General features: G+C 44.3%; 1 protein-coding gene across 1 annotated transcript in view; it reads left to right on the top strand.

Annotated features, from left to right (window-relative positions):
* Nucleotides 1-24210, top strand: part of sorcs2 (sortilin-related VPS10 domain containing receptor 2) — an 879651-nt gene that overhangs the window by 644558 nt on the left and 210883 nt on the right. The window contains exons 6-8 of the mRNA XM_085964704.1: nucleotides 5201-5265; nucleotides 8302-8420; nucleotides 12621-12710. Of these exons, the coding sequence (XP_085820830.1) occupies nucleotides 5201-5265; nucleotides 8302-8420; nucleotides 12621-12710 (274 nt within the window). The remainder of the gene's footprint in view (nucleotides 1-5200; nucleotides 5266-8301; nucleotides 8421-12620; nucleotides 12711-24210) is intronic.

Here is a 24210-nt window from a genome sequence, read left to right as displayed (position 1 = left end):
AATTAATTCACCACTTACCATGTAAAAAGCAGGCCTTACGCCTGCTTTTTACATGTCTAACTTCTGGAGACTTACCCTCCCAGGAAAACCTGCAAGAAAAACCGAAGTTCAATGCGCATGTGCAGCCTCTCCCGCGCACGCATTCGACCTCTGAACCCCTGCTTTCAGGGGAACGGAAGTGCCGGTTTCCCGCGCATGCGCAGTGCATGCAAGAAACCGGCACTTCCATTGGGCCTACGGGTGAGTACCCCATGTGTACTCACCCGTGGAGACCCGAATTTCTGGGCCAACATATTTTCCCACTTAGACAAGCAAAATACCTGCTAATGGTACATGATCAGACTGAATTTTCGGCACCAGAGTTAAAACTGCTGGGTATAAAATGAATATCAATTATACAGCTGCAAAGTCCATAAGTTAAAGGAGACAGATTGAGGTTTAGAAATAAATTAGATTTCTTAAAAAACATCACACCGATAATTCCACCAGCTGAGCAGATGTTTCCAAATGTTGATATTTCAGTCTGAAGTTATTTAAAATGTGTTTTGTTTACTTTGCTAACATTTAGAGGGATAGTGAGAGCAGGTGAAGAAAATGGGATACATAGAATTTGTTTTACGAGCTTGGATCCCTCACTAGAATAGGGAAGAAACATTGACGTAATAAAACTCACTACGCACTTGGTTCGCGTATAAAGCAAGGCTTTAATCAACTTGTTTCAGAACATGGAGGTCTAGTTCCTGTTTACAAAATGTCCTGGGGAAGCTGGGCCCACGCCCGAGTATTTATACTCCTTGGACGGCGCCACCAGCTGGCCGTCCAGTGTTATTTCATGAGTCTTCATGGATCATAAGATTCATAACATTCTTCCTCCCTAAAGATTTGGAAGTCCGATGACTTCCTTTTAACGGATTAGCCGGACCACAAATAGCCGCAGTCTTTTAGCTCTTCGCTTGTGGCTGGAAGGTACATCCCCCCCGACCGTGTCTGGGTCCCTGGGTCGCTTGATCCGTACAGGTAGGTCGACAGGGCCCATGTCGCCTTGATCGACCTGAGGGAGACTGGGGAGATCGTGATTCCGGGTGCGGGTCCCCACAGGCGCAGAGCTGGGTTCATTTTGTTTGGTAGCCGGGGATTGACTGGCGTCCTGGCTTCGGGTGGCCATCCCATAGGGAGTGCTCTGCTCCCTGAGTTGATCCGGTGCAGTACCCGGCAGATCTCTTGATGTCCCAGGTAGGGCGTCATCTTCAAAGGAGCGCAGAGTGTCAGCATCATTACCGTGGGACCCTCTATCATTTGGGTCCGTGGGACCGGTTGGACAGGGAGCCAGATCTCTGAGTGAAACGGTGGACTCCTGGCCATCAGGGTACCGCATGTGCGCGTAAGTGGGATTAACGTCTGTGAGTTCCACCTCGTCGATGAGGGGATCGCTTTTGGAAGATCGGACGAATCTTCGGAGCAGCACGGGGCCGGGAGCTGCAACCATGATGGTAGGGACGTCCCATGAGTGGAGCGACGCTGGAACCTGAAGAATCGCTCGTGAGGCGTGACATTGGTGGACGTAGAAAGAAGAGACCTGATGGAATGCAACACGTCAGGGAGCATAGTTTCCCACTGCTGGTCTGGTAGGTTGCGTGACCTCAGTGCAAGACGAACAGCGTTCCAAATGATAGCGTTGTATCTCTCAATCTGTCCGTTAGCGATGGGATGGTACGGTGTCGTTTTACTTGTGGCGATTCCCTGTTGGGAAAGATAACTTTTGAGTTCGCTTGACATGAAGGAGGGACCCCGATCAGAGTGGATGAAATTGGCCATACCGCAAAGGGAAAAGACTTGATCAAGGCATTTGATCACTGTGGAAGTAAGCATATTGGGACAGGGGAAAGCAAAGGGAAAGCGTGAATATTCATCCACCATAGTAAGTAAATAAGTAGATGTTTCGCAATGAGGAAGGCAATGGTCCTTTAAAGTCAATGCTGAGTCACTGCATAGGCTGCATAGTGTGGATGAGCGAGCCATCTGATGGACGGAAGAATTGCGGTTTTAATTCCGCACAAATTCTACAGGAGGAGCATGTTCTTTTCACATCTTCCGTAGAAAATGGGAGATTTTTTAGATCGCACAAAGTGCAACATACGGGTAACGCCAGGATGGCATAAGTCATTATGAAGATCCGCAAGAGTCGAAGTTGACATAGAAGAGCAGAATGCCCGCGTGAGGGTATCCGGGGCCACATTCTCTTTGCCGGGTCGATAATGTATGGTGTATCCAAAGGCAGCCAATTCCATCCTCCAGAGTTGTATTTTGTTATTCTTGATCTTAGTGCGTTTCCGGTTATCCAGCATAAAGGCCACGGAGCGCTGATCGGTTATAAGTGTGAAATGACGACGAGCGAGAAAATGACTCCATTTACGTACTGCTTCGATGATGGCCGTAGCCTCCTTCTCGACAGGAGGATAATGGAGCTCACTATCCTGCAAAGTTCTGGACAGAAATGCAACGGGTCGACCACCTTGATTCAAGGTAGCAGAGATCGCCACCTCCGATGCATCGCACTCGACCACGAAAGGAAGATTTTCATCAGTGGAACGAAGCGTGGCTTTTTCCAGTTGTCGCTTGAGGAGGTTGAAAGCTGGAGTAGCCGTTGCCTGCAATGGAAATGACTTCGTGTGAAGCAGGGGCTGGATCTTGTCGGAGAAGTGGGGTATCCACTTCGCATAATAGGCGAACATGCCGAGTGCCTGACGAAGAGAGCAGAGATTCGTAGGGGGAGGGAGCTCCTGAAGTGGACGAAGTCGCTCCGGAGCCGGTTTGATGACACCGTTGCCCACCCAGTAGCCAAGGATGTTGACTGATGGTACTGATTTCACAGATTTGGACTCATTTAAGGTTAAGTTGCGACGATGGAGAACATCAAAAAATTTCTGGAGATTGGCATCATGCTCCTTCTGGTCATGACCAGCAATGGTGATATTATCTAGATATGGAAAAGTATCCGTTAAGTTCTCCTGTTTGACTAGGCTATCCATTGCCCGTTGAAAGACGGCCACCCCATTGGCGAGCCCAAATGGAAGGCGACAAAACTGATAAAGCCGACCATTGGCCTCAAAGGCCGTATACTTTTTGTCAGAGTCCTTTAACGGCACTTGATGATATGCGCTCTTTAAATCAAAAGTTGAAAATACCTTGTAGTTGGCAAGGTTATTGACCATATCATCGATGTGCGGTAGTTGGTAGGTATCCAGGTCGGTATACTGGTTAATAGTTTGCAAGTAATCGATGCAAAGATGTATCTTGTGTTGCTTCAGAGGATTTTTAACAACGACGACTTGAGCCCGCCAGAAAGATGAACATGGCTCAATAATACCGTCAGCTAGAAGGCGAGAGATTTCTGCCTCGATAAAGGATCGATCAGCTTGGCTGAAACGTCGTGATTTAGTGACTATGGGCTTACATCGGGGAGAAAGATTGGCAAACAAGGAGGGTTCGTCAAGCGAAGCCGCCGAAAGCGCACAAAACAGTACTTTGGAAATAGTAAGCTCCGGCACTAACCCTCCAAACTCGAAAGTGAGTCTTTTGTGTTGTTTCTGGAAATCCTGTCCCAGGAGCACATCACTGCATAGGTTTTTGAGCACCCCGAGCCGGGTGGAGAAATAAGTGCGGCCATTGAGAATAAGGTCGACAAGACAAAAGCCGGAAGAATTGGTGGTCAGTGTCGTCAGAGCCATTGCAATTTCCCTGTCCGAGGGGCAAATACGCAGTTTTAACTTACTGACAGCCCGCTCACTAATGAAGCTGTCAGAGCTGCATGAGTTGATTAGTGCGCTCAAAATGTGCCCATTTACCGAAACCTTCGTGGCTGCATGGGACAGACTTTGGGGAAAAACAGCAGTGATGGGAGGAGGGGCAGTTTTACCCTTGACAGCTGTAACCTTAGTAGTGGTTCTTGGGGGAGGAGCAGTTTCATAGATAGCAGCGGTAAAACTCATAGGAGCTCTCGACCAGTATACCTTAGAAAAGTGGCCTTTCTTACTTACAGGCTCTTGACTGGCATACCTTAGAAAAGTGACCTTTCTTGCTGCAATGATTGCAGGTTGCGTTATGAGCAGGACAACATTTCCTATAATGGAACGCACCTCCACAGAAGAAACACTTCCTTCCAGATTGCCAAGATGCCGCTAGGGCGGGGTCGTCATCAGTGAAGGCTTCTAGGGTAGGGTTGTCATTAGCCATGTTGGAGTCATCATCCGTGAGGGCTTCTGCCCGAGGCCTATCGAAGGAATCACTAAAAGTGATAGCAACAGCCCGTGCACGTGGTGAAAGATAGGTACCTGCATTCCTCTTTGCTAAGTCCAGAGAACATGCCTGGTCATAGGCAGCCAGTAACTTGAGGGTTTTATTCTCCAACAGACGCTGATGTATGAAGGGAGACGCAATCCCATTAATAAAGGAATCATGAATTAACTCCTTGTACTGCTCAGCTGTAACAGCTTTAAGATTACAATCCTTGCTGAGCCTGCAAAATTTCTGAAGAAATTTGTCAAGTGATTCCCCGGGTTGTTATCGAGTTGTGGCCAGTAGATGCCGAGCAAAAATTTCGTTTGGGGACTTGACATATAGTTGCTGTAGTATTTGGATAGCGGCGTCATAGTCTACACAGTCTTCGATATAGTCAAACACATGAGGGGATACATAATTAGCAAGCATTCGTAACTTATTAGGAACATTCTCACCACACTCCTCAAGGAAGTTGCTAAAGGTATGATACCAGTGTTTCCATACCTTAGCCGCTGTAAGTGAATTTGGGTCCAGGTTGAGACGGGCGGGTCTGAGTAGTTTCTCCATGATGGATCGAGTACTTCGTCCGAGTTCCCTTCTATGGTTTGAGTCGTAGCTGGCTGTTCCCGAAATCACCCAGAGAGTTGAGTCGATATCAAGCTTATTAAATTGATGTAATAAAACTCACTACACACTTGGTTTGAATATAAAGCAAGGCTTTAATCAACTTGTTTCAAAACATGGAGGTCTAGTTATCTTTCTCTAGCTCCTGTTTACAAAATGTCCTGGCAAGCTGGGCCCACGCCCAAGTATTTATACTCCTTGGACGGCGCCACCAGCTGGCCGCCCAGTGTTATTTCATGAGTCTTTCGTCATGGATCATAAGTTTCACAACAGCATTAACGGTTATTTTTTGTTCCAGGTCTGTGACAGAGGTTGATGGTGACCCTGATTTGGTTCACATGGAAATTCAAGACAACAGTGGAGGTAAAGATTAGCAAATGATATCCTGCGTATGATATCAGTGATCTACCTGTATCCTGTACACTGCGTTAGTGATATGCTGCGTACACTGCTAGTTATATATGAAAGTTACAACTACAAGTGATGTGCTATAACTATGTGCTTGAGCTGAATCACTGATTTATTAAAATTCAACTTTTGAGGGAGTGTAAAATGAGCGGTAACAGATTGGCTGCCATTACCTCTTTTTCCTAGAGAAACTCCATTTTATTGGAGAGCACTGTGGGGTATGGCCTTGAAATCACACAGCACAAATATTAGCATCAGAATATTAGCTTCATGTATTTATCCACAATTACGTCCCCTGCTATTTTAATGGAACTGTTAACTCATTATGGGGGAAAATTCAGTTGATTTGTGCCTCCTGTTAGCGCCCTAACGGGGCGCAAAGCAACTAGCGCCTGGGCGCGGCGCTGCCAACGCCACCCGCGAAATTCAGCGGGAGGTTAGCAGCGATGGTGCGCCTCTGGCAATGACATCATCACCGTGCGTAGCGCCCCGGCTGCGATCTTCGGTAGTGCCCCCTGACTTACCACCGGACACTATGTCCGACAGGGTCAGGGGGGCCTACCTGCGGCCGGGGCGGCGCAAGTTAAAGGGGTGGTACTGGGCGGCCATTTTTTTGCTGGCCGCCTGCCAGCACCTGCCCCCGTTGCTGTCCCTGGCCTTTTTTGCAGCCCCCCCCCCCCCCCCAACTGCGGGATGCTGGCTACGCTCCGGGTTGCGCTGTGCAAGGCCCCTCCCCTTTAATAAGGGGAGGAAGGCCTGCAGTACTGCAGCGCAATGTGCCGCAAAGCGTGGCGCTGCGGCACGTAGCGCTGTGATATTCACTCGCAGCGCCCCAAGAGGGAGGCAGGGCACTTCCAGTAGCACTTCGCCTCCCTCTTGGGGCACTACCAATGAATTTCGGGCGCGGGGGCGCAAATTTTAAAGTAGCGGCCTGGTGAAGTTAGCGCCCCAAAGGGGGCGTGACCCAATTTCTCCCCCTATGTGTTTGTATACTAATGTTCAAACAGCTCAATTTCAAGACCTGTATTCGATTGTACAATATTCAGCACTATATTTTGTAAAATGTAGGTTTCTGGAATGGTTTCATTTTTTGGAATACTAGTAGGATACAGGTTCACCATCTTTCCTCACACAGTTGCCCCACACAATGGGTTTCTGATCTCAGCCATGCCTCCTGGATAGTGCGGAGTATAGGCCAATGGAAGAAGGGAAAGAAAATCACAGGCAAAATTAACCAGGACAATTCCCGTACTTTCTAGAAGCCTGTTCAAGGACAAAAGCAGTAACTCAGAAAGAGGTTGCTTGTCTTCAGTTACAGGGAGGAGCTGCTGGGTGCACAGGAGGGCTTAATGATGGGAGGAAAAACATAATTTTAAAATTAACGGGGGGAGGGGGAAATAAATATAAAAAGGAGTAAAAGACTTCTACCCCATGTATATTACAGCACTGCCACTGATGACAGCCCAATTTCAGCTCCAGTGCTGTCGTGTGCTGCTGCCTCCAGACAATCGAAGACCCAGCTCAGTGGGTGCTTTTCCTGAGCTCCTCTGGAGGCAACAGTGTCATTAGAAGCAAATATAAATGGCTTCCATTGGCAATACTGGTTACCATTATACTCTGATTGAGCTGTGTGCTCCACCCAGGCCAGTAAAGTCCTTTCTGGCTTGCCGACCTGTGTACACCTTTCCCAACAATCATGGACCTTCCGTGCCAAAAAATGAACACTAAGATTTACAACTTTTAAACAACTGAACGTGCCCAAGGTTGCATATAGTGCAGTCGTGTTTTTGTGTTGCTACTGGTGGGGTGGACTCCACCAGCATTGGTCATTCTGTTACATTATCCTACTAGAAGTAGTTCTATTCTATAACAGAGGCATTAGATTCGTTTCTAAAAGCACAATTTAGTGTTTGGATACTTGACTGGTGAACTGTTATTTAACACCCGTGAGGTGAAGTTTTAATCACTTCTTTGCTTTAAAACCAACCAGCTGCAGCACTTCCTGCACTCAGGGGCTGCTGTGAGCTGCACTGGCTGTTGAGGAGCAGGGCCTCACTTGGTAATTAAAATAACCCAACTTACATTGAGGTTAAAGCTGAAAGTACAACTTTTTGAGGTAGTTATGGGCAGCAGTTATTTTGATTTGACTACTAGCATTTTTATTGACTACTTTTGAAAAATAATGGATTTGATGATTAATGGTTACATACGTGATGAATATTGTTGTAGTAAATATCAAAAAAAAAGCCAAGTGATGCTTTTTAGGGTAATTGCTATAAGCAAATTATTTTGTGTAGATGGAGAACAAGTATTATCAGCCTGGGCAAGTGGGAATGATTAATGCAGAGCAGCACTTTGCAGGCTAGAACTCTGCATCTATAATGCACCTTTCAAGATTCAGTCAGCAAATCCACCTGCTGACAGATTTGTTTCTGGGGTGCACAGTGCAATGCCGATGAAATATTGCACTACTATTTCTCTGTCATAAATCTACTGTATCCATTAACCACAGGTAGTTTGAGGCTGTGCTGTCATCCGTTAAGCATTGATCCCTTTATTTGTGAAGGAAGGATTCTATGATGGTGTGTTTGGGACATTAGGCTAGCTAACAAGATAACACAGCAAACTGTGAAATGCGTTCCCCCTTTTCACCTCTGACGGGATTGCTATCACTGAAGTGTTTCCATTTAGAAATAGTTATTGAATCTCTGTTTTAGGCGAGAAAAGAAAAACCACCAATAGCGTCACCTGCGATCAATCAGAATCTTTCTCGCTGACTGGGTACAAGGTCACCTCTCTGTTTTCCAGAAACGTAAAAAAATATTATAATGTTAAAAACAAAATCAGTCAGCTAACAGCACACTGTTGAGGTAATCTGTGTTCTTTGCCGTGCCTTACACAGCAGATTTTAAAGTTTGAAAGCAGTAAGCAGGCTCTTTTCTGTAGTTGATTATTTATTTATTGAGTGTTGTTTTACTTTTTTTTTTACAGGCTTTCTTTATATCACCTGCCAAATTGCAAACTGCACTGAAAAGGCACTTAAAGCTCATTTTTCTGGAAACATAGACCAGAACTCGCTGCTTGTCAACGATGACTACATTTTCATTCAGGTAATTCATTCACGTAATAATAAATCACCCGTGCCTTATTAATGTGTAGAGTTCATTATAAAGGAGACGGATATGCAGCGGTGCAGCAATTACAGGAGGTTGGACAGAAGTCCTTCACTTGTAGCTGAAGTAAAATTTAAGTGCCAGGAAGTTAAAGCGTTCACCTTTAGGTGGGTTCCTTGTCTTGGTAGGGACAGAGTTTAAAAAAATAAAAATAAACATATGTGTATTCTGGAAACAGGCCAACTCCTCCCAGATCAGGACTGTGCAGCAGATGCACTCTGCTGAGATTGCCTTTGCTGAGATCAGCAGTGTGTGTCAGCTCGATGTTTCCCCAAGTTCAATGACCAGGTTTTGGGCTCCAGGGCGGAGCTCTTCAAATACCAGTTTTCAATAAAATCCGTCAAACAAAAGAATCCACAATTAAAAAGCCAAATGTTTTGCCGTTACAGTGCATACCCGACATTTGTGTTCTCCTTTAGCCTTTTATTCTTTCCTTCCAGGAATGTACATTGTGCAGAATGGATCAGAGGCCCTGATACATGTCACAATGTAATCTTACACATTCTTTGTTTCGCATTCCTCTGTACAAGCCCTAAGAAATGAACAAGTGAAAGGGCATTTCTGGGCTTTCAATGCGCACATGGCTTCCTATGCTTTTACACAGGCTTTTTTGCACCCTTTCAGGGGATTGTGTGCATTCTCTGATTATGGAGGAGAGGGTTGGGGGTGGCGGGGGGCGTGGGTGGTGCCTTTGCATGGACACAATAATGTTCTGGCCCACAGCCAGCCAAGGCGTGGCATTTCCCGGGATCACCTGCCCCCCCCCCCCACCTCACCCCCCCACTCCCCTGCCACAGGTTCCGACTGTCAGCTGGCTCCACGTAGGAGCCAGCGATTTCACGCCCTCCCCAACCAGCAAGCTGCCTCATAGCTCTGGTTTGGCTCATCCCAGCCACCCGCTGGGCACCTAAAATTAAATTGAGCCCCAGGGTGTTTACACGCAAAGAGATTTAAATTATTTTTGTCGTCATGTGCTCCGACATCGTACAAGCAGAAGTGATCTTCAGAAGTACATTTTATGATAGTGATACAAAGCAACTAAAGATTTTCATATCTCAATCTTCTGTGCTTTACCTTTACAGGGGCTGTCTTTATAGGTCAGTGACTTGAAACCTGAAATAGTCTTTGTTGCTGTCTTAATCCTATACACGGCCTCTGAATAGTTTATTAAGTGCAGTGACTACAACTTAATGTAATACTCTGTGTGTGATCTCACTGATGTTTTATACAGTGACAAAGTCAAATCATTGGACTTATACAGATCTATATTACACCCCAACATTTGATTTGTCTTTTATTAACATCTGCTGCCCTGTATTAAAATGATACTTTCAATGCTTGATCAGTTATTATACACAAATCTTTTTTTCCTGTCTCACCTTAACGATACGCATTTAAAAAAATGTTATTTACTATTTTAGGACCAATATATTTTGTCATGCACTTTTCAATATTAAAATCTATTTGTTATTCATCTCAAGTCTCCAGAGATCTCCTTTTATGCTTTTCCTTCAAACACTTGGCTCCTCCACATGGCATTATTTTATCTACTAATCTTTAACACTTTTATCTGGATCATTTATAAATATTCTGAACAGAAGAGGTTCCAGGACTGATCCCTGGAGTACTCTGCTGCTCACAATTGTCTAGTTAGAACTAGTAGCATTGAGCGTTCTTTGTTTAGACAATGCTTTATCCAATTCAGATCGTGTTCCTTTTTCCAAAGGCTTTCATTTTAGTCACCAAAGCCCTGTACAATTGTAGTAAGACTTTCTTACTCTTGTACTTGAACCCCCTTGCAATAAAAGCCAACATGCCATTTGCCTTCCTAATTGCTTGCTGTACCTGCAGGCTAACTTTCTTTGTTCCTGTACGAGGACGCCTAAATCTCTCTAAACACCAACATTTAATAATTTCTCACTATTTAAAAAATATTCTGTTTTTCTATTCATCCTACCAAAGTGAATAACAAAGCTTTGATCTGATCCATTGGTTGTGGGATCACTTAGCTCTGTCTATAGCCTGCTGCTTCCGCTGTTTAGCATACATGTAGTCCTGTGTTGTAGCTTCCTCAGGTTGCCACATCACCTTTAGGTACACCTGGTGCTGCTCCTGGCATGCTCTTCTACACTCCTCATTGAACCAGGGTTGGACCCCTGGCTTGATGGTAATGATAGAGTGAGGAATATGCCGGGCCATGAGGTTACAGAATGTGGCGGAATACAATTCTGCTGCTGCTGATGGCCCACAGCACCTCATGGATGCCCAGTTTTGAGCTGCTAGGTCTTTTTTTAACTTCGTTTACGGGATGTGGGCGTCGCGGGCAAGGCCAGCATTTATTGTCCATCCCTAAGTGCCCTTGAGAAGGTGGTGGTGAGCCGCCTTCTTGAACCGCTGCAGTCCATGTGGTGAAGGTACTCCCACAGTGCTATAGGTAGGGAGTTCCAGGATTTTGACCCAGCGACGATGAAGGATCGGCGATATATTTCCAAGTCAGGATGGTGTGTGACTTGGAGGGGAACTTGGAGGTGGTGGTGTTCCCATGCACCTGCTGCCCTTGTCCTTCTAGGTGAATCTATCCCATTTAGCACAGTGGTAGTGCCACACAACACGATGGATGGTGTCCTCAGCGTGAAGACGGGACTTCGTCTCCACAAGGACTGTGCAGTGGTCACTCCTACCAATACCGTCATGGACAGATGCATCTGCGCCAGGTAGATTGGTGAGGACGAGACCAAGTAGGTTTTTCCCTCATGTTGGTTCTCTCACCACCTGCCGCAGGCCCAGTCTGGCAGCTGTGTCCTTCAGCACTCTGTAGTTTATTCTAATTCCTTTACTTTTCTTGATTCAGTCCACTTAGTTGTGTTGTCTTAGGGATATTCAAGTCCTCCACTTGTTAAATCATTACTAATCTCTGTTTTGCTCAGTTTTATCTCCAGTTGCTAAAAATACCTTTTTATGTAACAAAAGCTACAATTTCCATTGTGTGTATTTCTTTCCCCAGTACACCTGTCTTATCTTTAAGGCGTCTCACTTGATCTTTAATGGTTTGGGTGCCACAAACGTACGCACACACACAGGTTTTATTCCTTCTATAATTGCTTGCAATTTCTTTTTTGGATTTTTGCTTTTATCCCAAGTTCTCACTTTAATTTTTTTAAAGTTATTTTCATATATTTGTCTACTGTCTTTCTCCTTCTTTGTGTTCCCTTTGCTTGTATTTTCCTTTATGCTACTTTAACCTAAACTACTTAACCACTTAAGTCCAAGTTTTAATATTAACTTTCTACTTCTTTGAGGTTTCCGCTTAATTTCCACACTTGTAAATGCATCTTAAAAAGTGTTCCTTTTTGTTGGTAATTTATTTTCCCCATTTCAACCTTCTGCGTCTTTAAATTCTGCTTTCTTTAAATAGGCTGTTGTATGTGCATTCATTTGTTTTGCTATCTCTCGCTCCTACTCTTAACCCACATCAAATTCTGTGACAGAATTATATATCGATGGTCACTGGTGCTTAAAAGTGTTCCCAGCTTCTCATTTTTCTACCGTCTGAGAGTTGCTACATGATATTTGATTGAGTGACATTTAGTTACTATTTTAATATCCTGTGTAAATAAACGTCCCATGAGGATTTACAGCTCTGCCAAATTTTCTCCATAAATGGATGTTTTCCTGTTTGATAATCAGGTCTGGTCTGGTCAGTTAAATTTCATTAGAAAGCACCAAAACAATACTCTATATATTAGTGTATTTTTGGGGTTAGGGATCCGGCATCATCAGCAGAGAGCAGAAGATTCCCCAAGGAGAGTGGAAGTATAATCGAAGGGCAGACTAACCTGAGACTATTGTCAGGATCCTGGTTACTGGATGGTTACTGACTGACACTGGCAAGGCTGGGTTCAAGTTGTCTGTCCATCCCTATGGCCGGAGAGTCCGAACAAGTGAGGTGAAATTAAGCAAGTTAAATGGGGCAAGAACCAAAGCAAGAAAGAAAGAAATTCAAATTCTAAAAAGGCTTGTTTAAAAGTTCACATTTATTTGTTCGTTTTTCAGTGGCTAATCTTTACATTTGTGTTCGTTTCTCCCTTTCAGTATTGATTACTCTGATGTTGGTGTTCTTGAACTTTTTTTTCCCAGTCAACCTCTGGAAATCGGACAAAGTATTATGTCTCTTACCGGCGAAGCGAGTTTGTTCAGATGAAATTACCCAAATACGCCCTACCGAAGGTAACTGCTTTATGAAAATTGCAATATTCATTGCACATGTCTATAATATTTTGAAAGACTTGCATATAGAGCACACATCCTTCCTGTAACACGTTCACCTGTCATATCTTGTTGATAACAAGCCTAATGTTATAAAAAAAATTATTGTCTGAATCTCCATGAGCAATGCCACAGATGATCTGCTAGTTTTTCATTGTGTCTGTTACTGTTTAATAGTTAACCATTTGCAACAGTGGAAAGGGTAAGAAGACTGATGTGGACTCACTGTTGTGCATCCGCAACCAGCAGTATCTAGTCAGTGCATATAACTAGAAATAGTATAGTCGCAAAATACTGCGGATGCTGGAAATCTGAAATAACAACAGAAAATGCTGGAAGCACTCAGCAGGCCAGGCAGCATTGATGAAGGGTCCCAGACCTGAAACGTTAACTCTGTTTCTCTCTCCACGGATGTTCCCTGGCCTGCTGAGTGCTTCCAGCATTTTCTGTTGTTAACTAGAAATAGCGGGGGTGACTTTGCCAATGGGGGCACGTTGGAGGTGCCCCCACAGACCCACTGCTTGCCTCGGTGACCCTTGTATTCAAGACACATCAAACCTCTTTTGTGAGCAGAAATTAGATGGTTATTGCATTGGAGAATGCAGCAGGCATCTGTCATCTCAGCCGGTGAGATGCAGGAGTCTCCGGTTCCCCAACTGTTGAAGTCTGCAGGAAGAAACAAAGGTAAGTAAACATTTTCTATCACTTTTCACTCAACTCACATACTCACCTCTCCACACTTGCACCCATCACTTACCTCCACAGCACACTTTTGCACCCCGCAGACCCACTGCTCGCCTCGCTGACCCTGGCGGGGTTTCCTGAGGTCGGGAAGCCCGTGCCTCTGCTGGAAAAATGGGGATAATCCTCTTAACTGCCTGTTAACTACCTGTTAACAGGCAGTTAAGTGGCTGTAATCCCCTTCCCGCCTCCAGGAGATGGGACCCGGCGCGGGTCAGCTACCCGCCTCCTGGGAAGATGGCACGGAGGCGGGTTGGGGGGGGCGGGATGGGTACCCGCCCCCAGATTCTGCCATTGTCCCGGCAGTCCCGTCTCCATACCCGCCTCCCCAGGGCTGGCAAAATCCAGCCCAGTGTTACAGTAAGCATGTTTTGAATGGTGGCCAGGGAATTGATGCCTGGCACACTAGAAATTTGGAGAACATTTTTTTTTAATGGAAAGGAATATACAAGTAGAAGAATTTATTTTGGCTGTTCAGTGAATAAACAGACACCATAAATATAGCAAGAAGTTTCTGCTTGGCTTTACTATCTGATTGATTCCTACGCCAGCACAGTTACATTTTGTAGATTTAATTTCTCCAAATTACATAATGAAAATTATTTTATCTACTGCTTTTTATTAATCCCACTTTTGCAACTTCTGCACCTAAGAAATAGGTGACTGGCAGAGCAAAATCTGGTGGGGACCTTGGACAACCATTTGCCGCCTGATTCATTTTTCAGGCAGGCCTTAAATGAGTTCCCAGGATGCCTGCCCAGAACAGGTGAGAGGGTGTTTACGTATGCAAATTAGGACCATGCCGTTTTATGCAATTGGAACTTTCATGGAGAAATGGGTGGAGCTTAGGAAGTGAATGCTAGTCCCAGTTTTTCCAGGGGTTGAGTGGTCAAACCAACGGTTCATAAAGGAACCTCTTGAGACTGATCAGAAAGGGCAAGGTTTTCCTTTTTTAAATTTTTGTTGGGCCAGAAGGAATATTCATGCTACATTTTTTCTCTACCCTTAACAATCTTACATACCTTTACAAGATCACCTCTCGGTCAACTACCTTCTAGGCCGAAAAGCCCAAGTTTCTCCTGTCTTTCCTCATAACTCAGACCCCAGATACTGGGATCAGCTTTGTGGCTCTTCTCTCAACTGCCTCCAGTGCGTCAATGTTTCTCTTGTTTCATGCTGACCAGAACTAGACACTGTATTCTAGATGTTGTCTGACCAGAGCACTATAAAGTTTGATCATTAACTCCTCTGACTTGTATTCTACTGTTTTGGCTATGCAGTTCAATCTTCTATTGCCTTTGTTGATTGTTACTCTGCATTGGTTGGACATGTTTAGGGTCGTGTCGACTAACACTCCTAAATCTCTTTCAACATCATCCTTGGCTATTTCGATGCCATTTATGGAGTATAGTTGTCTATTTTCCTTCCTAAGTGTAGCACTTTCTATTGCTCTGTACTAAATTACACCTAACATTGTTCTTCCACTTGCATATCTGTCCAACTCATGCTGTAATTTCTGAGCTGCCTCTTCCAATTCCACAGTCCCTCCTACTTGAGCATCATGTGCAAATTTGATCCCTTTGCATTGAGTTGCTGAATCCAAGTCCTTTATGTAAATTAGAAGTAGTAATGGTCCCAGCACTGAGCCCTGAGACATCCCACTCTACTTACCCCAACTCAGAATATGTAGTTGTTTCCTAGCCTTCAGCCAGTTTCATATCCATTCTCAGTGTTTACCCTGAATACCCACAGCTTTGAATTTAATTAATAGCCTTTCGTGCGGAACTTCATCAAAAGTCTTTTGGAAGTTGAGGTGCCCCACAGACCACTTGGGTAATCATTTCCTCAGAGAAGTTCCAGAGGCTGGTCAGGCAGGATCTATGCTGACTGCAGTAAACTAGGTTACTGTTGTATAGATCATCCTCAGGTTTACTCTTGATAATCAATTCCCTATTTCACATGGAGTGGAAGCAAGACTAATGTGTGTGTAGTTGCCTGTGTCTGTTTTGTCCCCCTGTTTGAGTATGGGTACAATGTTGGCTTGTTTCCAGTCTACTGGAATCTCCCCACATGTCCACTGACTCCCTCATAATGGTTGTCAAGTGCCTCTCAAGTCTCCTTCAGAGTTTCTTTTATCACTCTGGGATAAATTCCATCTGTACCTGAGGATTTAATTGTTTTGAGCCCATTTAGCTTGTCAAGGACTTCCATCTCATTTATAACTAAATAAATCATTGACTTTACTCAGGATCTCTTTGTTTGGGGAGGGCATGTTGCTCATTCCTTCCCTTATGAATACTTGGAAGCAGTAGTCATTCAGAGTATTTACTATTTTGTGCTCATCATTAGTTTTCAGCATGTTTACATATTTTTATGGTTTTCACCACTTCTCTTACTGTTGTGATACTGAAAGAACATTTTGCTTTTAATGCCAAGATTCAGCTGCCACACTATTTTTCCAGAAATCTCTTTGCTGTTTTAACTTGTTTTTGCATTTCCCTCTGTTCATCCCATTGAGCCGTTCTCCTTACTCATGCCGAATTTGTACAGGCTGTTTTTCCTCTTTATTTCACTTTTAATTTGTCGGTTAATCCATTTACATTTATTTAGTCTGAGCTTGTTGGTTTTAGGAATGTAATTATCCTGCATGCTCAGCATTATGGTGTTGAAGTTAGTCTGGGCCCATTTTCAAATGCGCACCTGAATCAAAATACTCGAGGATCGATAGAAATTGGTCATCGAGCCCCTTCGGCATACTCAGGGCGAGCTGTCGGCACTGGTCGCACCTCCACAGCCAGCTTGCCCGCAAAGGAAAATCAATTTAGGGCTGCATGACTCGACGGCAGCAGCAGCCCTCTGGCAGATACTGGGAGTGGGGTTGGAGTGCGCACTTGAGGGGAGGAGGATCGTGACGCCTGTGGAATTGGGAAGCATTCGTGCTTCTGGCTCCACAGGAAGGGTTTTAAAAAAATAACTTGCCTTTATTTGGCAGCTGCGGGAGCTATTAAAGAATCCTGAGTGAGGCAGGCCCGACACCTGCCTCACTCATCAGAACATAAGAAACAGGAGCAGGAGTAGGGCCTTTGAGCCTGCTCCGCCATTCAGTAAGAACATGGCTGATCTTCTACCTCAACTCCACCTTCTGACACTATCCCCATAGCCCCTGATCCCCATAGTATCCAAAAAGCTATCGATCTCTGTCTTGAATATACTCAACGACTGATCATCCACAGGTCTCTGAGGTAGAAAATTTCAATGATTCACAATCCTTTGAGGGAAGAAATTTCTCCTCATCTCAGTCCTAAATAGCCAACCCCTTATTCTGAGACTGTGACCCCTGGTTCTAGACTCCCCAGCCAGGGGAAACATCCTCCCTGCATCTACCCTGTCACGCCCTTTAAGAATTTTGTAAGTTTCAATGAGATCACCTCTCATTCTTCTAAACTCTAGAGAATATAGGTCTAGTCTACTCAATCTCTCCTCATAGGGTAATCCCCTCATCCCAGGAATCAATCTGGTGAACCTTCGTTGCATTCCCTCTAAGCCAAGTATATCCTTCCTTAGGTAAGGAGACCAAAATTGTACACAGTACTCCAGGTGTGGTCTCACCAGGGCCCTATATAATTGCAGTAAGACGTCTTTACTCTTATACTCAAATCCTCTTGTAATGAAGACCAACATACCATTTTGCTTTCCTAATTGCTTGCTGTACCTGCCTGTTAACTTTCAGTGATTTGTGCACAAGGACACCCAGGTCCCTCTGAACACCAACATTTCCCAGTCTCTCACCATTTAAAAAATATTCTGCTTTTCTATTTTTCCTACCAAAGTGGATAACTTCACGTTTCTCCACATTGTATTCCATCTGTCATGTTCTTCCCACTCACTTAGCCTGTCTATATCCCTTTGTAGCCTCTTTGCATCCTCCTCACAACTTACTTTCCCACCTAACTTTGTATCGTCGGCAAACTTGGATATATTACACTCGGTCCCCTCATCCATTGATATAGATTGTGAATAGCTGAGGCCCAAGCGCTGATCCTTGCGGTATCCCACTAGTTACAGCCTGCCAACCCGAAAATGACCCGTTTATTCCCACTCTCTGTTTTCTGTTGTTAATCAATCCTTAATCCATGCAAATATGTTACCCTCAATCCCATGAGCCCTAATTTTGTGTAATAACTTCTTGTGTGGCACCTCATTGAATGCTTTTTGAAAATCCAAATAAACTACACCCACTGGTTCCCACTTATCTACCCTGCTAGTTACAACCTCAAAAATACTCTTAACAGATTCATAAATCCATGTTGACTCTGCCAATCATATTTTGATTTTCGATAACTAATTTTGTAAAAGAGGTCTTCGGTCCCTCATTAACAAATACAAGGGGCCTAACGCCCATTTTAGGCGTTTGCCCAGGTCACCTAAATAACAGGCCCCTTGAGTTGAGCAGTGGAACCAATGCTTGTACAGATCAGGTGACTGCTAAATTGGTGTGCTTTGCGTCCATTTTAAGCTCAAGAAATGGGCGCAATGCACATCAATTTCAACCCATATATCTGTAAAGCTGTCACACTTGCCTTGTAGCGAAGTGTTGTTGAACAACCTCCCCAAATTTATTTGCTTTAGCTGTTCCAGTTTCATTGAATTTAGCCCTTTTAAAGTTAGATACCTAGGGGGCAAGTTTCTCAGTCCTGAGGAGGCTGATTTGGAGGCGGGAAAGGCGGGAAAATCTGAAAAAATGAGTGCGGGTTTGGAACCTGGCTCCGCGCGATTTTGCGGTGCCAGTTTTGCAGGGTGGGAAACGGTCCTGCCTCCAGCTGGCCAGAGAGGTTGTTAAGAGGCTTAACTGGTCTTTACGGGCCTCTCTAATCCTATTTTGAGAGGCCCTCGTTATTTTTTGACCATTTCAGCGTGTTTCACGACCCTCCTAAACCACAGCAGCTAAACCTGGCGGGTTGACAAGTGGCTGGCCACCTCACAGCTGCAGCTCCACCATTAAATCGGAGATTTCATCAGGAATTAGTTGCAGGTGGCAGAACTTTGCTTTAAAAGCTCTTTCAGAACTTTTAGCAGGCCTTCCAAAGTTGGAGGTGCTGCAGCTTATATCTATCAACTGTGGGACCTCCTTGGAAGATACTCTCCCTGCTTGTAATGAGCGCTTCCCCAACGGAGGCATCAGCAAGCAGCATGGGAACCATTCATTTTCTTTCACCATGGATCTCAGATTTGGATGAGGAGCATCCACGGCAGCAGCAGAACCAGGCAGCTCAGCAACAGCAGCAGGAGCCCCAACCTCCTGCTCAGCCACCTGATGCTGCACAAGGCAGAAGGCGCCAGCGCACCGAGGCACCTTGCCGCAGGAGATACCCCCAACAGAGGCTTTACAGACAGAGGCAGAGCTACCTCAACATGAGTGAGCAGCAGTGCCAAAGGAGGCCGAGACTTTTGCGAGAGGTGTTCCGAGAGATCTGCGGACTGCTGCAGCAAGACCTGGTGCCCAGAGTAACGGGTGGACAACCCTTAACAGTGGCTGTCAAAGTCACCACTGCACTCAACTTCTTTGCCTCAGGCTCCTTCCAGAGATCATCAGCGGCATCTCCCAGTCGGCCGCCCACAGTTAGAAATATAGAAACATAGAAGATAGGAGCAGGAGTAGGCCATTCGGCCCCTCGAGCCTGTTCCGCCATTTAATGAGATCATGGTTGATCATCCAAATTCAGTACCCTGCCCCTGCTTTCTCGCCATATCCCTTGATCCCTTTAGTCTTAAGAAATATATCTAACAACTCCTTGAATATATTTAATGAATTGGCCTCACCTGCCTTCTGTGGTAGAGAATTCCACAGGTTCACCACTCTCTGGGTGAAGAAATTCCTCCTCACCTCAGTCCTAATTGGTTTACCTCTTATCCTTAGCTATGACCTCTGGTTCTGGACTCCCCCGCCATCAGAAACATCCTTCCTGCATCTAGTCTGTCTAGTCCTGTTAGAATTTTATAAGTTTCAATGAGATCCCCTCTCATTCTTCTAAACTCTAGCGAATATAAGCCTAATCGACCCAATCTCTCTTCATACGTCATTCCTGCCATCCCAGGTATCAGTCTGGTGAATCTACGCTGCACTCTCTCCATGGCAAGAACATCCTTCCTCAGATGCATCACGCAGGTTACCGATGCCCTTTTCGCAAAGGCGCACCCCATCACAACCCAGCTATCTTTGTCAACCGAAAGAGCTTCCACTCCCTCAACGTACAGTTGGTGTGTAACCACAAGAAGGAGTTTTTGCATGTTTGCGCCAAGTTCTGTGGTAGTTGCCATGACTCTTTCATCCTGCGGCACTCTAGTGTTCCTCCGCTTTTCAATCCACCAAACCAACTTAACAAATAGCTCCTTGGTGACAAAGGCTACCCCCTGAAGAAGTGGCTAATGATGCTGATCAGGAGGCCAGCTAACAAGGCCGAAGAGCGCTACAATGCCAGCCACACTTCGACTAGGTCCATCATCGAGCAAACCATTGGGTTGTTGAAGATGCGCTTCTGATGCCTTGACCGATCACGTGGAGCCCTGCCGTATAACACCATACAGGCTCTCCAGAATGGTCGTGGTCTGCTGTGCACTGCACAACATCGCACAGCGTCGTGGCTTGCAGCTTCCTGATGAGCAAGTGGTTCAGTTCCAGGCCTCCTCGGATGAGGAGGAGGAGGAGCAGGAGGAGGCCCTTGCCTTTGAATTGGACATTGTGGTTTCTCAAAATATGTTGCAGGTGGTGCAGCATTGGCAGAAATCCAGTGGAATGATCCAAGGCAGCAAGCTGCCCTTAAAAGAGGCTGGAAAAGTGATGTCAGCAGAGGCGAGTTTCAGTCCCAAAACATTAATTGACCAAGGGCAACCCACACCTCTGAAATCAACTGGCCAATCAGGGGAAAATTGCAATTTTTTCAAAACTATCAGTGGAGGCAGGTTTCGAACCCACCTAAACCGAAACCCACCTCCGTGAGAAAATTGACCCCCCAGTTCCTGGCCTTAGGTATTTCTGACATCCAAATTGTGTTAAACTTTATAATTCTTTGGTCGCTGTGCCTCATGGGTGCTGTGACTTTCATTTCCTGTGCATTTTCTGGATCATTAACAAATACCAGATCAAGATGATCATTGCCTCTCGTGGCTTCCTTGAAATATTGAGTCAAGAAGCAGTCATGTACTGCATCTTTTGATTCTGACTCGAAACCACTTGGGTCTTCCTAGTTTATATTAGGTTGACTGAAGATTCCCATTAAACTAACTTTCTTGTTCTTGCATATCCTTCCTATCCCTGCACAGAGCAAATTGTTCTTCTTATTCTGACCTGGTGGTTTATAGCATACGGATTGTGTTGGCTTGATATTTTTTGCATTAAAGATGTCTAACCAGAGTAGTTTATTTTGTACCACAGGATCAACATCTTCTACCTCCCACGTGTACCTGATGCTCTAATTTCTGAATATTCCATACCCCTGAATGATGCATTGATTTCCAAACTCTGGATTAAGCCATATTTCTGATATTCCCACCACATCATTATTCCCTACTGCCACTACAGCCTCCAATCCTGGCAAATTATTTCTAATGCTTCTGGTATTCATGTAGCTAACTTTTGTTACAGATTTGCTTTGTCTCTCATCTCACAGTGTCTGCCTATTCCTGACCTCAGGTTCCTGTGTATCTCTTTGAGTATCTGTGTCCATACCTACCTGTTGAATGCCTTGTACCCTATGATCTGTCTTATCTGAGATCCTGTTTCTTCCTTGCACTTCCTCCCACCTATCTGCTTTCAATGATTTTCTATTGCTAGCTCAATGTTCTTTCAAAGTCTCTGTCCTGCTTGTAGTCTGTCTCTCCTGTACCAATCCTTTTGATCTGGAAGGTTTTCCAGTTACTCTATTTACATACATGGCCAGATTTATTGCCTTGGCACTAAATGTACTATTCTGAGCTTTTAGAGATTTTAACTTGATGATAATTGATGCCAACAGGTGAAACAGTTATCTTGATGGTGTTAGCAAAGGTGTTAATGAGTTGTAGTTGAAGGGGGTGGAAGACGCTAATCTAGCCAGGGCAGTGAATTCATTTCTGTAACAAATCCAAAGCTCTGCAGATGCTGGAAATCGGGGGGAAAAAGAATGCTGGAAACTCTCAACATGTTGCTCTCTCCACATATGCTGCCTGACCAGCATTTTCTGTTTTTATTTCAGTGAATTAATTTACCATTTTTGAAAAAAACTAAACTAGTGGAGATTTGAACAAGAGGGTTGATGTCTGGGACCGGGGTTGCCCATCTGCTGTCTTCAACTGGGTTTGGTGAACGATTCAAAGAGAAAGAGAAAACCAACATTAAAACTCTGACAAAAATTGGGATAAAAAAATGAAAACAGTGCAAAGCAATGACTGTTCATTTCTAAAGAGAAAGCTGCTGTTTAAGTTGTCAATCAAGCATTGATGTCACTGCCAGTCAAAATGCTGTTGCCTTTCATTGGCATTTACAGTGTTGCACACCTCAAGTCTGACAGAAGTGAAAATTTTTAAATTACATTTTCACTTGGCATCTCAAGAATCCGAATAGATAGGAAATCATTGACGGGGACTGCTTGCCTCTGCTGAAGGGAGTTAATGTGCACATGGTATGATGAATGCTTCACTCAGTAGATTTTAAACACCTTTGTTAAAATTTTATTTGTCCCCAAAATATTTTCGATATAAGCGCAGCTTTAAAAAAAAAAATGCTTTTCTCCCACGCACACATTTTTCTCCCTTTGAAGGCTTAAGTTCATGTTTTCATGTTGGGTGCCTGCTATTCAGAGTGATAGATTATTCCAAAAGTGTATCAAGCAAGGTAAAACATAGGAGTTAATGATAAAGCAATTAGATGTCATGACGGAAGTGTTAATTTACTTTGAGAAACAAAATGGCCATTCCTCATCCCTAGCTTTGTGAAATCTTCTTGTGACCCCTACTGGGCTGTATGTGTATGTATGGGGCTATTGAACAAAGACAAGATTGGGCTCAGCTGTATTGCTCTCCACACTCAAACAACATGTTGACACTCACTGTCTAGACCCATGAAGAATGGCGATCTAGAACAACATTGTTATCACCTGTAGAATTGAACTCTAGCATGAGTTGCCATCTTCAGGCAATGCATTACCATTTGTAGGATAGGAGGGGAGAAAATCATTATTGAAATATAGTCGTGGTCCTCTCTCTGAGTTATGTGGTACAAAATATCCCAAATACTGCTTTTGGGCTACATTGGATTTCAGGTGCAATTAATTAATGGTGGAGTCTAATCAAGGAAAGCTGCTAAAAAATCAAATAAACTATTTTTTAGAAAGCATTTACTTTTAAATAATAAACAATCATTTACCAGTCTGGAGATTGCCTTTTAACTCTCTCATAGGAAGTATCAAAATGATTCAGAGCTCTTTAAGACATTTGAGTCACAAGAAAGAGATCTAAAATCCATATTAAGAAAACTTCAAACTACAGTCTTTAAAAGGCCATCTTTGTAGTTCGAACAGAAATTTTATCAATGGCGCCTCAAATCCATTAAAATGCAACCTTTGCACAGTAGCTTAATTAGTGTTTTGAACGATTAAATGTTTTATGGACAGGCAGTAAATCACTGCCACAGTACTGATCAGAATTTCCTTTCCTTGTAAATTGACCAAGTTCTGAAATGGGGTTGCGGATTAAATCGCAAATTAATGGATATATTTGTTTGACATGTTAGTGTGATAGCTAAGCTTTAATAGGGCGGCACTGACTGCCACACATCTTGTATGATCATCAATCACCGTCTCCTGTTGGTCGCTGACAGAGACAAAAACTATTCAAAGTTTGAATAGCTTCTCTTGCGTTAAGGACCAATCAGGCAAACCACCGGCTTTAGCAAATGGAATTGTAACGGCACATCAGCCACGCTTAGATGGAAGGGCCAATGGCGAATAGTATTGCATAACTTCCACACACCCAGGGCCTGCAGCGTACCATTCAAGGTACATGCGTGAGGCATTCTGCACATACCAACAATAACGCGCACCACTTTGATTTTATATTTGTTTTTTTATTAAAATGATATCTGCATAATGCTGTATTAAGTTTAATCTGACACCAACCTACAGTATTGTGTAAGAAAACAATTGTTATTCTTGGTAACGAATACTTTTTAAGGAAGCAGTCATAGAAACATATAGAAGATAGGAGCAGGAGTAGGCCATTCGGCCCTTCGAGCCTGCTCCGCCATTCAATGAGATCATGGCTGATCATCCAAATTCAGTACCCTGTCCCTGCCTTCTCCCCATATCCCTTGATCCCTTTAGCCTTAAGAAATATATCCAACTCTTTCTTGAATATACTTAATGAACTGGCCTCCACCGCCCTCTGTGGCAGAGAATTCCACAGGTTCACCACTCTCTGGGCGAAGAAATTCCTCCTCATTTCAGTCCTAAATGGCTTACCCCTTATCCTTAGACTATGACCCCTGGTTCTGGACTCCCCGGCCATCAGAAACATCCTTCCTGCATCTAGTCTGTCCAGGCCTGACAGAATTTTATAGGTTTCGATGAGATCCCCTCTCAATCTTCTAAACTCCAGTGAGTATAAGCCCAATCGACACAATCTCTCCTCATACGTCATTCCTGCCATCCCAGGTATCAGCCTGGTGAATCTTCGCTGCACTCCTTCC

The sequence above is a fragment of the Somniosus microcephalus genome, chromosome 2 (assembly GCF_052327205.1).
Source record: "Somniosus microcephalus isolate GS21.2 chromosome 2, FLI_Smic_1.0, whole genome shotgun sequence".
NCBI classification, from domain to species: domain Eukaryota; kingdom Metazoa; phylum Chordata; class Chondrichthyes; order Squaliformes; family Somniosidae; genus Somniosus; species Somniosus microcephalus.
Note: the sequence above shows the minus strand (reverse complement) of the source record. Positions and strands in the feature narration are given on the sequence as shown.